Consider the following 14,383-nt stretch of genomic DNA (forward strand, 5'->3'; position numbering starts at 1 on the left):
TCCAAAGCACAATTCTCTTTGTATTCCAAACTCAGCACCATTTTCCTAAGTATTAAGATGGAGGGTTCTTCTACATGTGGAGATTGTTCAGTGGCTTTGGTATTCCTGAAGGATTTTTTTAAATTAGTCTCTCGGCTTCCTTTTAATTTCTCTAAAACATTCTTTGCTGAAATCAAAGTAGAGACAGTGACTCCATCACCATGGATCTTAAAAATAAAGATCTGCCCTTCTGTATTGGTTTCCTATTCCTTCCTCTAGTCCATATGAGGAAACATTTGATAGAAAGATATAACAGTTCTATTAAGTGCTGTACCCTCTGGCTATCAAGAGGTTTTAAATTTTCTTGCTGCGATTTTTGTTTTCTTTACCTTTTGTCTTGTTTATAGGTTTATCGGTTTGGGGTAGGGCAAGACAGGGGAACAGAAAGGGTTGGACAAAGAGTGAACAAATGCAGCAGTGATAATCACTAGATACCATGTTGAAAGTGAACTATACAACTTGTGTGTGGGGACAGGAGGGAAAAACTGGGAGTAAGGGAAGGGGTGAAACTGTTAAAAAAGAAATGACATATAACTGTAACCCCTCTGTATCACACCTTTATAATAACAATAATATATACGTATTAAAATTGAAAATCCTAAAATAGATATAAACTAAGTTAAATTAAAAATATTGTAATCTCACTAATAGCTGTGTTTCCTTAAAGATTATAATTTTTCTGAATCTCTTTCCCCAATAAGTAATGAAAGATTTTGTCCATTTTTCCCAGTTTGTGTTTACGTTTGTTCATAATTGTGGGGTATTATAATAACAAGACTTTTTTTATTAAATGAAGTTTTAATTTTAATTAATTATAAGGGGCACAATATTCTGAAAATAGAGGTCAAAATAGATGTCACTGTGGAGAACTGAAACAATGTTACTGGATCACAGTGTAATCTAAGAAGGTATATTGGGAATCATTGTCTTACATCAATTTTTCCTACAAATTATTATTATTTTTTTTAATTTAATTTTATTTTATTTGAGAACATACTGTACAGAGGGGCTACAATTACATGGGCAGGATAATGCGTACATTTCTTACCAAGCATTGCAGCCTCCTCCTTTGTTTATGCTTCACCTCCCTTCACAGCCTCCCCCCTCCCCCCACCCAATTATACCCCCCTCCCCCCCCACACACCGACATTGTAAAGCTGGTTTTGACATGACATTTTGTACTTCTCATTGTTGCAACAGGTCCACCTGAATCCTTAAACGACTTGTTTGTCCCCATCTTCTCCACATGTTATACTGACATCAAATATAGTGAAAGCGGGGGTTACACTGTGGGGGAGGGACATACAAAGCAACAAAGAAATAATCTTATAAATGCGTTAGAAACACATGCCTGAAAGAAACGAAAACATTAAAATACATATTTAAGGGTTCATTTTCCTAACATCACATTATCTGACCTTTTCCGCTTGACTCATACCTATACTAGATATTGCAAATAAGGGAAACCATGGGACCTATGCTTCTTTGGGCCTGGCTTACTTCACTTAATATAATTTTTTCCAAACCTTTCCATTTTCTAACAAATGGGGCAATGTCATTCTTTCTGATGGAGGCATAGAATTCCATTGTGTATATAGACCACATTTTCTTGATCCATTCATCTACTGAGGGGCATCTGGGTTGGTTCCATATCTTAGCTATGGTAAATAATGCTGCAATAAACATAGTTGTGCTGGTAGCTTTTGTGTGGTCTTGATATCACCTCACTCCAGTTAGAACAGCAAAAATCAAGAACTCTAACAACAACAGATGCTGGAGGGGATGTGGACAGAAAGGAACCTTACTTCATTGTTGGTGGGAATGTAAACTTGTTCAACCACTTTGGAAAGCAGTATGGAGGTTCCTCAAAAGACTTCACATAGATCTCCCTATGATCCAGCAATCCCACTTTTGGGCATTTACCCAAATGTTTACAAATACCAAGACTTTTGAACAACTGTGGTAAAGGAAAATCTTAGCTTTCTCCACAAACCAGCTACCGATAAAATGCCAGGAGCATCGCAAGGGTTTGTTCTTTTTACATACCTGTTTGTTTGAAATCTTGAAGTTTAATAACCTATAAACTGCTCCAGAAATCGTCCTTTAAAAATACAGAGCGGTTCTAAGTGCCAATGGCTCATGCCTGCAATCCTAGCTATTCAGATCTGAGGACTGTGGTTTTGTAGGAAAGTCCGTAAGACTTTGATCTCCAATTAAACATCAAAAAGCTGTAAGTGAAGCTATGGCTCAAGTGGTGGTGCCATCCATAAAGAAAAAAAAAAAAAAGGATCGCATCCAAGCCCTAAGTTCAAACCCTAGTACCAGCACACACACACACACACACACACACACACACACACACACAAATTAGTGTCAATATCTGTGCTTCCCAATTTGAATATGAGATAGGAGTAAAATAAATTCATTTAAATTTGAAGCAGATATTACAGTATGTTGGCACAATGTGTCTATATAAAGGCAAAGAACAGGTGGTAACGCAGCATAACAACACTTGGGGATATTTTGCTGGATACATACCCAAATGTGCATTGGAGGTAAGTTTGTTTGTTTTTCTGGCAATTCTTGCAAACTATTAGGGAAGGGCAGCCACAGAGCAGCAGAGTGGTGGGGCATCTATGTGACATGTTCCCTTTTTAAGCAATTTGTTCCTGCAACTCTCCCTTTGCTTATCCCTTGGATTGACATTCCATTCTATGTGTGTCAAAACCAAACCTATATGAACACTTTGCTTTGTCACTTGCATAACTGAGCAAGGTCATTTTTCCCCATGAGGAATGAATAGGGTATACTGAGTTTTGAATGAAGTGAAAAAGGAATACCAGGTATCGGGTAAATCTTCTTAGACAGAAATTTCCCCCAGTACTTTGTATTGTTAGTACCTAAACAAGTTCTGAGATTTGAAAACATTTACTCTCTATAAGAAACAAAAGAGAGTTATTTCTCTCACAGTGTTTTCTTAAACAATCTCAGTATGATTCTTTTCATGATTAGTTTGTTTTAGAAGACCTCAGAAGTATATAGGTCAACTATTCTACAACTTCATCCTCTATTGACATAATGGGTTCTTTCCCAAACACTTCATTTTTTTTCCATTAGGAGAGAATCCAAAGGTTATACTAATTGTGAGTTACTTATTAAAGGAGAAAGAAAATGCAAAAGAGAAAAGGGAACAGGTTGTGCCCTTGCATGTATGCAATTATAAAGCTTTGAATACTACAACATACTTATAATCATGTCTTACGTTTAGAAGGCTCAGCCTCAATTTTGAAATCCAGAATGGGAGAAGCGGAGCAATTTTCCTTTTTAACATCACAGGTGAGAATAGCAAATCTCATATTCTTTGAGTCTATAAACACCTTATATCTTCATATAGAAAGAATGTGGAATGCTCTCTTAATATTTCCCTTTTGTGATATTAAAATTAAAAAGCTTTATTAGAGTAGAATTGCTGGGAATAAATCTGCTGCTTTATATTTACTACTGAGATGAATTATCTAATTATCTGATTTTGATCATATATAACATTATTCTTTTGCAACAGAAACAATATTTAACAGCTAACAATGGTGATGCAAAGGGTCAATGCTAAGCTAGAGAAATGTTTACAGATTTCCCCCTCTTAAAAACACTGGTCTTGAATACAGGAACAAATTAGGAAAGCCAGAGTCTAAGGAACAGATAGAAGAGAGTTGAGAGTTCATATGGACAACAGTTATTTCTGACAAAACAGAAGGTTATACAGTACATTGGAGTTTTGGAGTAATATTTCTAGCTTAGCTACTGACTCGAATAGAGCAGGGAAAAAATCATGTTTATAGATCTTCTGATATGCAAGAGCTACTGAACACAATCCCTAGGGAAAAGAATCACTTCCTGAAGCTTTTTTCAGAAGCTTCATGGCTAAGAAAGAATACACAGAGGGGTTATGAGGGCAGAGACAGAGGGTATGTGACATTATGAATGAAACAGAAAGGCACTACATGACCTAAGGTAGGAAACAAGAACACAGTTGGGATATTTGGTCTGTTTACTCTGTCATTTAGCCATGCTCTTCTAAGGGGGTGAACATCATCTCTGAATAGTTCCAAAATTAGTTAGGAACTATATCTCACATCTGAGAGTCCAAGAGTAAATTCACCTGGGTTAGACAGAAACCATCTTCCCAAATCCCAGAAACAATATTAGATTTTTGTTGGAATCACATGAACACAATGTCAACTATTAAAAGCAAGAGGATTATTTTAGTTGAAAGCACAGAGAAAAGTTTCAGTGGTGTGAAACTTCGGCATCCTTGAAGTGACTCATACTATACAGTGGTCCACAGAGCTAGCCTCTGCTTTACTAGAGATCATGTGGTCAGGCTGGCTGTTTTTGAATAGGCATAAGAAAAGAGAAAGTGTATAGTGATTGCATAGTACAGAAGACAACTTTGACCTACAGGAAAGGGGTCTAATGAGAACTGGGGGCAGGTTCAATGTTTCCCTGGCAACTCTTTTTTTTTTTTTAACCAATACATCTGTAAGGAAAACCAGGCCTAGGGTAAATCATCTGAGACAGAAATTGCCCCTAATACCTTGTTTTTCTATTGCTTACGCAAATTCTCATATTTTAAAACATTTACTTTTTATAAGCAACAAAAGATGGTGTTATTTCTATAAAAGAGCCACAGTGTTTACCAAGGAAACTGCTAGAAGTGTGGCTCATCAGTAAAGCATTTGCCAAGCAAGCATAAGACCCTGAGTTCAATCCTCAGTACAGACAAAAAACTAAACCAAACAACAACAACAAAAAGCCCCTAACAATAAAAAACCCCAAACCTCTTCTAAGTTAAGTGGTAGATTCTATCCATCCCTTCACAATTATTCACTGGACCAGCCATATGGTGTTACACTAGTCATTCAACACACGGAGTCTCATAATACTTTGTCTCTGCCATATACAGTGCCTAGAATAGTGTCTGGTAAGTTAAGTGCTCAAAAATATTTGTTGGGTAAATAAATGAATAAATACAGTTTACCTGATCTCATTTCATAATTCTTTTTATACCTAAGAGTAGTGAGCAGAACAAATGAGAAAAATAACACAATAGTGCTTTACAAACTAAAAAAAAAACTATATATGTATTACAGATACTAATATATCATTACAATATATACCAATTCTAGATAAGTTAAAAAGTTTGAGATATTCTAGATTTTACATAGTTTCTTAGATTTTCTGAAGAAAGGTAAATGTGTCCATCAAGTATGAGGGGCTGGGAAGGTGGTCAGTGGTAGAGCATTTGCCTTGCATGCCAGAGGCCCTGGGTTCGATTCCTCAGCACCACATAAGCAAAAAGAAAAAAGCCGGAAGTGGTGCTGTAGCTCAAGTGGTAGAGCTCTAGCCTTGAGCTGAAGAGCTGAGGGACAGCGCCTAGGCCCAGAGTTCAGGCCCCACAACCGGACCCCCCCCCCAAAAAAAAAGAATCAAGTATGAGCTGAATGCCCAGGGGTTTCACACTTATAATCCTAGCTACTCAGGAGGCTAAGTAAGAGCTGAGGAGTATGATTTGAAGCCATCTGGTGCAGGAAAGTCTGTGAGACTCCTACCTCCAAATTAGCTAACAAAAAGCTGGAAGTGAAGCTGTGGCTCAAGTAGTAGAGGACTAATCTTCAGGACAAAAACAAACAAAAAAGCTCAGGAACTGCACCTAGACCCTGAGCTCAAGCCCCAGAACCAGCACACAAAAAAGAAAAGAATCAACTATGAGATAAATACCTTATGGATACAACTTGGTCATCTGTAATAGTTAAGGTATATTTTCATTTCAATGATTTAATGATCATATGCGCTAGGTTTCCTTTGTCACCACCAGGGTCTACATGGTGACAATGGCCATCTAGCCCCTAGTTTTTAGATACAGGAGATTAATTCAATTGCTTCTTCATGGGAGTGGCTTCCTCTAGTTACCAGACTTTTGCTGTCTTCACAGAATCCCTATGCCTCATTCAGATGACCTGGGCTACTTACACTACTGCCAGAGTGTCTCCTGTGGCCCTCTCTAAGCCCAGCCCTCTGTCACACCATGGCAATTCACAAGAAAGGAAAGAAAAACCAGGCATCTGGTTCTATTTAACACAGCCTGGAAATATGGTCTAAATATATATGGGGGATTAAATAACATACCCTGGTGGTCTTTAGGGAATGGCTAAGGGTAGAAACCCTTACATTTGAGGTTCACTTGCAAAGAGCAAAGAGGGGTTTTGATGACAAAAGTGTAAACCATGAGAGTTGAAGAGAGGTGTGGACAGTTTTTTAAAAATACTTTTTAGAACTTTTAAAAAAAAGTCTTCATGATCACATTGGCAACATTAAAGCATGATAAAATCATGGCTGGGATATGGAGAGGTCCTTCCAAAAGTAATTATGCTATATAAACTTTGAAGCAAAAGAATTAATATGTGATTTATAAGGAAGTAATAAAGGAATATAAGATAATGTGCCCTCTCTTAAAGGCTGGTTCTCATGGGGTGCATTCCAAATCATAGTTTGGGTATCTAAAGAATTTATCCAGAGCCTTCAGAAGCTATCTCAAGAGTACATAGATTACACAAACTGTCTCATCTTACACCATTTGGATTCTCACTGCAGTCTGATTCTTTCTTACCTGTTTCTGCTCTTCTCCTAAACCATCCCACATCGAAGCCACAATTTTAGAAACTTCACCAAAGGTAGCATTTGGGTTCTGGCCTTTGATGGCAGCCTGAGTATCACGAAAGAATAATGCATAGGCAGACACAGGCTTCTGGGGTTCATTGGGGTCTTTCTTCTTCTTCTTTTTGGGAGTTTTTGGTTTTTTCCCCATGTCTGAGGCGGGCCGCTTTTCTCCACCATTGACCTGAAAGAAGAACAGAAGACAGAATTATAGAGAAAGTTTATATCCAGCCAGATATGATTTTCTTATCCATATATACCACATAGGAACACATGTTTCTAAGGCATGAGTAGTATTGTTACTGTTACTTTTCTTCTCAGATAAAGCTTCATATTTTGAGCTATTGGTGTAGATCAGTGAGTTTGCCTAATATGTACTGTATAAAGCATTAGGTCTGATTTCTAATATTATCAAAAAACTGCAGAGGAAAAGAACTGAACACATCTTCATATTTCATGTAGTCTCATATTCCCCCTTATACTATCTCAATTTACATAGCTTTATAAATTTTTGATTCCTGTATATTATTGCACAATTAAATATTATCCTTAACTCTCCAACCTTTTTTATTGCTATAAATGTAGCATCAGGAGATTCATTTTGTAGTCACCTTACTGGATGAGCAATCTACAACTTGATTTTTTTCCTCTGGGGAATTCTTGTTTCCTAATAGTTATGATTTTAAAACCATAGGCACATATATACAATAAAGAAGTCAGATGGCTTTTGGCTTTACACTTAAGTGTACGGATGCTGTTGGAAAGACCTAGTAATGCCCATGATTTAGACAATGGCACAACCTAGATGTTAGATCAGTGCAGTCCAGTGAAATGATCTGCACAGACTGACAAATTCTGAAGCTCTTGAAATGTGACCAGTAAATAAGAAGCTAAAATTGAGGCATTTTCTAATTTAAATAGCTGCATAGGTCTTTGAGGACCATAATAGAGAATCTCCGTATAAAACAATTTTAGAGATTTCTAGAGCAAGTTTTTTAACTCAGCCAGTCCCCAAGTATGAATATTTGGGTATTTTAATTGTTATTCTAATATAACTGGGGAAGAGTACACCGAGTATGCTTAAGACACCTATGTCTGAATGTTATCATTACTACTAATGAGATAGGATACCCCTTCTTCTATTTTTATGAAAGGCAGGATTGGGGCTGGGATTTCTCTCCAGCTCTCAAAGTACATGAATAGAGAGGGCTAAATACACGTATTCTGTTGCATGTGCCTGGCTGGCATGCACCATCTCCTGACAGTGGCCATTGCCATGGCTCATTCTGACCATCATCTTCTACTGTTGCGGAGCTTACTGCTTTTCCCTCTCTGCAAGTATGGTGTAATACATATGCATTCTCTAATGAGCTGGGTAGAGTGTTTGTGTAAAATACTGCCACCACTATGGAGGAAACATGACCCACCAAGGGGCCTTTGTGCTCTTCTTTCACTATTTTTGTCTATGTTATCTTGATTAATGTAAATTTCTGGAGCCTCATTTCTTCTACTGTAATGGTACAGTTGTACCATTCTCTAATTACAAAGAGGGTATATACTTACATGTTTTTAAAAATTTAAAAAGACATTTAAATATTAACTAGACACATTAGAAACTTCAAAAATAATTCATCGAATGAGTAGAAAGAAATGATCTTAATATTTAACAGCTTATAGTCAGTGAGCTGGGAAGATCTGTCGAAGTACCAAGAAAAAATAGGAAGAAAGCTGAATGAATTCTTTTGTCTTTGTTTAGAAACACGCATTTAGAAAGATGACTATTCTGAAATTTTCTACTGAAGCAGATTAAAGGAGGCAGGGAATTCTTCACTATCATGTTAGCGGAGATTAACACTAGGTGATGACTGCCTTTGGTCAGGTCTGGGGTGATCCTGTGAAACTGTTGGACACATCTAAATTTTGTCAGAGGACTAGCATGACAGACTAGGTGATCATGTAGACTAGCTCCAAACTATACACACTGGCAGATACGAAATAGCATAGTGGCTTGAAATTATGGCTGTACATTCAAATCACCTGGAAAGTTTTCATAACTACCTCGACTCTCACACCTTATACTACACTGATGAAGTCAGATTCCTAGAGGTAGGAGACTGGCCACAGTCTACTTTTCCAACCAGTGTTTAAATATCTTGAGGGAAAAAATGGAAATAAGCAAAATTTCTCTGTGTTTCAAGGATAACTGGGTCTTCACAGCCAAGTTCCTCCAAGGGGTTGTTGGTTCTGGCTATATGCATCTGCTGCCATTACTTTATGTGCTTTCCCCCAGCATTCTGTACAGTCGCCAAAGGCCACACTGCTAATTCCAAAGGACTTTGTAGTGTTGTCCTCACTTGATTTCTCACTGTGAAAGCTTTCTCTTCCACCAGTCCCAGAATACCATCTTTTCTGAGTTTTACTCCTAGTTTATTGGCGTGGCTTGTTTCACAGTTATTTCTTGGGCTCATTATTTTTCACACAGCTATATGGGGTATCATTCCTGGTGGGGTTTTCCCCCTTTACTGTAAATCCCCCTTTCCTATGAATCTGTACTGATTTAATCTTTAAGTATGTAGGGTTTCCATTGTGGCTGGATGATGTCAACTTCATGATTCCCCTGAGCTTGCCTGCCTGCCTCCTCTCCTCTCCTCTCCTCTCCTCTCCTCTCCTGTCCTCTCCTCTCCTCTCTTCTCCTCTCCTTTTCCCCTTCCTCCCTCCCTCCTTCCCTCCCTTTTCTTTCTTTCTTTCTTTCTTTCTTTCTTTCTTTCTTTCTTTCTTTCTTTCTTTCTTTCTTTCTTTCTTTCTTTCTTTCTTTCTTTCTTTCTCTCTCTTTCTTTCATTCTTTCTTTTTATTTTTCCTTCTTTCCTTCTTTCTTTCTTGGTCGTGGGACTTGAACTCTGGACCTGGGCACTTTCCCTCAGCTCTTCAGCTCAAGGCTAGTGCTCTACCACTTGAACCACATGCCCACTTCCAGTTTTCTGTGTTGTTTATTGGAGATAAATGTATCACGAACTTTTCCTGCCTGGGCTGGCTTTGAACCACAACTCAGATTATGAGCCTCCTGAGTAGCTAGTATTACAGGCATGAGACTCTGGTGCCCGGCTCATCCCCTGAGTTTTCTATGCACAGAAACAACTGCTATCTGGCATTTCTGTTTGCAGATCTCCATGATAATTCAAACTCAACTCAGACTCCTGTCATGTGCTTGTTTAGTTCTTTAGATTTCCATTCATAGCACATATTAAACCTGTAATTATACAATAATATATATGGTTGAAGGCTCTTATATGGTGATTGTAGTTAACAATGCTGTATTGTATATTTGAAATTTTATAAAGAGTAGGCCTCAAGCATTCTTTTTCAAAAAAGAAAGAAAGAAAGAAGGAAAGAAAAAAAGGAAGAAAGAAAGAAAGAAAGAGAAAGAGAGAGAGAGGGAATGAGGGAAAGGATGATAGAAGGAAAGAAAAGAAAAAAGTTAGACATTGGTGGCTGTAGACCTGTAATCCTAGTCCTAGCTTCTTAGGCTGGTATCTAGAGGATTATGGTCTGAAGCCATTGTAGCTGAAAAGCCTGAAACTCTATCTTCAAATGACCAGCAAAAAGGGCTAGAAGTGTGACTAAATGAGGTTAAATCATAGTACCACAAAAAACCCTAAATATAAAGTTTAAAAATTTTTAAATAAAAAGAGAGAAAATGACATAGAGAGATGAGCAGGTAAGAATTGGCGGTGTTAATTAATTTGGCTAGGGCAATCATTTCACAATGTCAATGTATATCAAATCATCATGTTGTATACTATAAATGTATACAAATTTATTTGTCAATCACACCATAAAAAAGTTCTAGTTTTATTTCAAAATGGAAAGCATGATCATAGCATCAGAAGGCTTATTTAATCAAATACTATTTCAAAATGAAGAGAGATACATAGATAAGAGAAACTATATCCATATGGAATATTGCCTAAGCTTATTTTAAATTTTAATTACAAATGATATGACACCTTGAAATATTCACACTTGCAGATTATATCAATCTTTTTGAAAAATAATCAAATGCCAGTCATAAAGATAAATCTATCATCCAATGTAAGCATTCTTATTAAAGGATTTCTCCAATTTGTTTAGCTTCCCTTTCACATTGTTCAAAACTGGTGGATACTCAAAGCACAGATACTTATTCTTATTTGCTTGGTAATGAATGTTAGGGCAGTTATCTTGTGTCTTTGACAATAGGGCTCTAATTTCTGATCTGATGAGGCCCAGTAAAAAGTTCAAGTATCATGCATATCAAAACCAAATTGTGGAAGCAATGTTTAGCAACCCCATAGAAAATCCACAACAATCCATTCAGTTGGTCATCAGGAAGCCTTTTCCACTTTGCTCTCATGTCTTGTACAGTCAGCAGGATGCTGTCTTTCTCAAGTTTTAGTATAGTAGAGGGAAGCATTTCATGATTTTTGCCTCCATACTTTCAATGCTCTGGAAACATTTTGTTTTTTAATGTGTAATGGGGGTTAGCTCAGGAGCTTCAATTGGGAATGTAGTTGTGTACCTGAGAGGCACTAAGCTAAGAAACTAGGGTGTTACCCCACTAAAGCAGACTACACATAACAGTGCTTCTCTTTGTCATGCACTGGGTGAAAAAAAAGGTCATACTATGCCTTCCATTTAAATTTATAATGATGTTTACTTTTAGCCTGAATTATTTTCCATGCAGTAGAACTGTCATCCAAGAAGACTAACTTAAAAGATAGATATAAGATGGTCATTATTCAAGACATTCAATTACTCAATTACACTTTGGTAATTGACCTGGATCATTCATGGATCATAATATTCTAATGACTCATGGAACTGGCCTCATAGAACTCAACTTATGATGTGAAACAATGCTCTGATTTTCTTAAAAGACTTACATAAGGAGGATAAAACTGTGTGTGACAGATCATCACTTTTACAATAATAAAATATGCTTTGCAGAAAACTGTTAATTATATTTCCCAACGTTCTTGTACAAAGGCTTACTAAGTATGCCCAATAGCATTGCTGTTAGGATAAAATGTAACAGAATTTACTGATGTGGTTTGCTGTTTCCTTCATCCAAGTACTTGGGCAGTGCCTGGTAAAGCTATTTGCCTTGTGAACATTTGGCATTAAAATCCTGATATGTGGGTTTTTTCTTTCTTCTTTTTTCCTAATTTATTTTCATGGAATTGATGCAGAAATAAGCTGCCATTTTGGACTCTGGGTAATAAACTGGGAATTTGTGGGCCTACTTTCTAAAGATAGTTGTTACTTATGTAAAAAGCACATGAACAGTCTTCTTAAAAAAGAAATGGTTGCTACAATTTGATTTTCTTTTATGCCAGTAATGGATTGTATTTTGAAAATAGGTGGCTCTTCTGATCACAAACTATTCAGAATGAACACAATGATAATGAATATGATCCTGGTATAAAAATTAGAGGTATGGATTTATGTCCTTCTATTTTAATTTTGGCCATTTTCTGGATCTGAATTCCTGGCATTGATGGATAAAACACTTGTAATTTTATATCTTAACTTTCTAAGAAGCTCTCTAACTTTTATAGTCCAGCATAGCACACTGTCCCATTGAACTTTCTGGAATGATAAAATGTTCTCTGCACGGTCCAAAAGGTAGTCACAAGTGGCTACTAAGATATGACTAGTGCAACTGAAGAATTTAAAAATTAAATTTTTTAATGAGTTAATATGTTGGCAATCACAGGTTATTATTGGCTTCTATAATGGACTGAACAGTATTGGACACTGTTATAAGGTATAGTATTTGTGATACTGGTAGGGTTCTACAACTGGAGAGTTAAATTTAATTCCAGTGTCAAACTTTACAGTATAAGAGATTTTTTGCTTTTGGTCCTTGTACTGGAGCTTTAATTATGGACCTTTTACTCTCTCCTAGCTTTATCACTCAAGACTGTCACTCTACTTCTTGAGCTACTCCTCTACTTCTGGCTTTCTGCTGGATAACTAGAGATAAGATCTTTCTGATTTGGGTGCCTTGGCTGGCTTTGAACCATAATCTTCAGATCTCAGCCCCCTGAGTAGCTACAGCCACTGGTGCATGGCAGTATAGGGAAAACTTACAATGCAAAATATACACTCCTTATGGTAAGAAGCACATTGAAAATAAGTAATAAGCCCTGTTAAATTTTATATCCTTCATAGGTTTAGTACATACCTTACATGAAGTAGATCATTATGCATTTCTGCTCTTGTATTCTACAGTACTACAGAAAGGCTTAGAATGGAAATAATAATAACTAAAGACATCACTGAACTGAAGCCTAAATGTAGCCCTGATGACCTATGAACCTATGTCACATTTAATTAGAGACCTAATGACAAAATAAATGCACCCATAAATACATAAATATTACTCATAAATAATTATTATACATAAACTTTACACAGTGACACATGCGTTTGTAACTTACTTGTCAAAATAGACATATTTCTCAAATTTCTAGTTCACCTCCTGTCTTATATTGTTGCTTAATTATAGCAATGCATGTAACTTATTTATCATAAGAAAACAATTATTCAAAAATCATGTGCAGGGCTGGAAAGGTGGCTCAGTGGTAGAGCGCTTGCCTTGCATGCATGAGGCCCTGGGTTCGATTCCTCAGCACCACATAAACAAAAAGAAAAAAGCTGGAAGTGGCACTGTGGCTCAAGTGGTAGAGAGCTAGCCTTGAGGTGAAGAGCTCAGAGTTCAGGCCCCATGACCCCCCCCCAAAAAATATCATGTGCAAACAGTGTGGTTTAGACAATATTTCTTAAGTACCCAGAATATAAATTCTTATCTCTGAAATGGAGCCAGAGGTGTGGCTCAGTGGTAAAGCACTTGCCAAAACACGCACAAGGCCCTGGGTTCAATCTCCAGTATTGCAAAAGAAAAAAAAAAAGATGATCATGCAAAGAGATTACTAATATTGAAATGTCCCTAGAGAAGTTAGAAATGTCTATAAGCATATTTAAAATAAACTGCCTTGGTCTCAAAGCCTTTAATGGGGCTGAGAGAGCTCCTTAATGCATACTAGCTTGCAGTAATCGCTGTAGTTTAAAATAGATTTTAATCAAGCACCATCTGCATAATAGGCTGAACAAACAACATAGAACTCCACTTATAACTCTTATCATATAAAGTAAATATTATAAAATCTTCACCATAGAAACAGGGCACACCACAGCACTTCTTGGGGGTGATACTGTTTATATCAGTGAAGAGTTTGCACCTTAAATTCCTTCTCTTTTTTTTTCTCTAAATGGTGCTATCTAAAAATCCCCTTGAAAATAAATTCAAATAAGCATGGAAAGCAAGTCATCTACTTACTGTGAAATCAGCAAGGCTTTAACACTTCTTTCATTTTACAATTGGGCTTATTATTATCATTAATAATAACAGTACATTCAATGATTCAAAACATTAATTACAGAAAAACGCTTATAAAGGGTTTTACTTTTGAAATGATTCACTATTGCAGGGCATTGTATCAGTCCCGGAGTTTGTATTGTAAAATCAGTTTTAAGGATCTTTGATTCTGCCAAACAGAGCTGAGTATTATTTTTGGATGCATTTAGTAC

General features: G+C 36.8%; 1 protein-coding gene across 4 annotated transcripts in view; it reads right to left on the bottom strand.

Moving 5' to 3' along the window:
- Positions 1-14,383, bottom strand: part of Tox (thymocyte selection associated high mobility group box) — a 308,061-nt gene that overhangs the window by 29,264 nt on the left and 264,414 nt on the right. For all 4 annotated transcript variants that reach the window (XM_069990773.1, XM_069990774.1, XM_069990776.1 and 1 more), the window contains exon 5: positions 6,707-6,937. In XM_069990773.1, coding sequence (XP_069846874.1) covers positions 6,707-6,937 — 231 coding nt within the window. The remainder of the gene's footprint in view (positions 1-6,706; positions 6,938-14,383) is intronic.

Source organism: Dipodomys merriami, unplaced genomic scaffold (genome assembly GCF_024711535.1).
Source record: "Dipodomys merriami isolate MVZ:Mamm:240054 unplaced genomic scaffold, mDipMer1.0.p SCAF_4, whole genome shotgun sequence".
NCBI lineage: Eukaryota > Metazoa > Chordata > Mammalia > Rodentia > Heteromyidae > Dipodomys > Dipodomys merriami.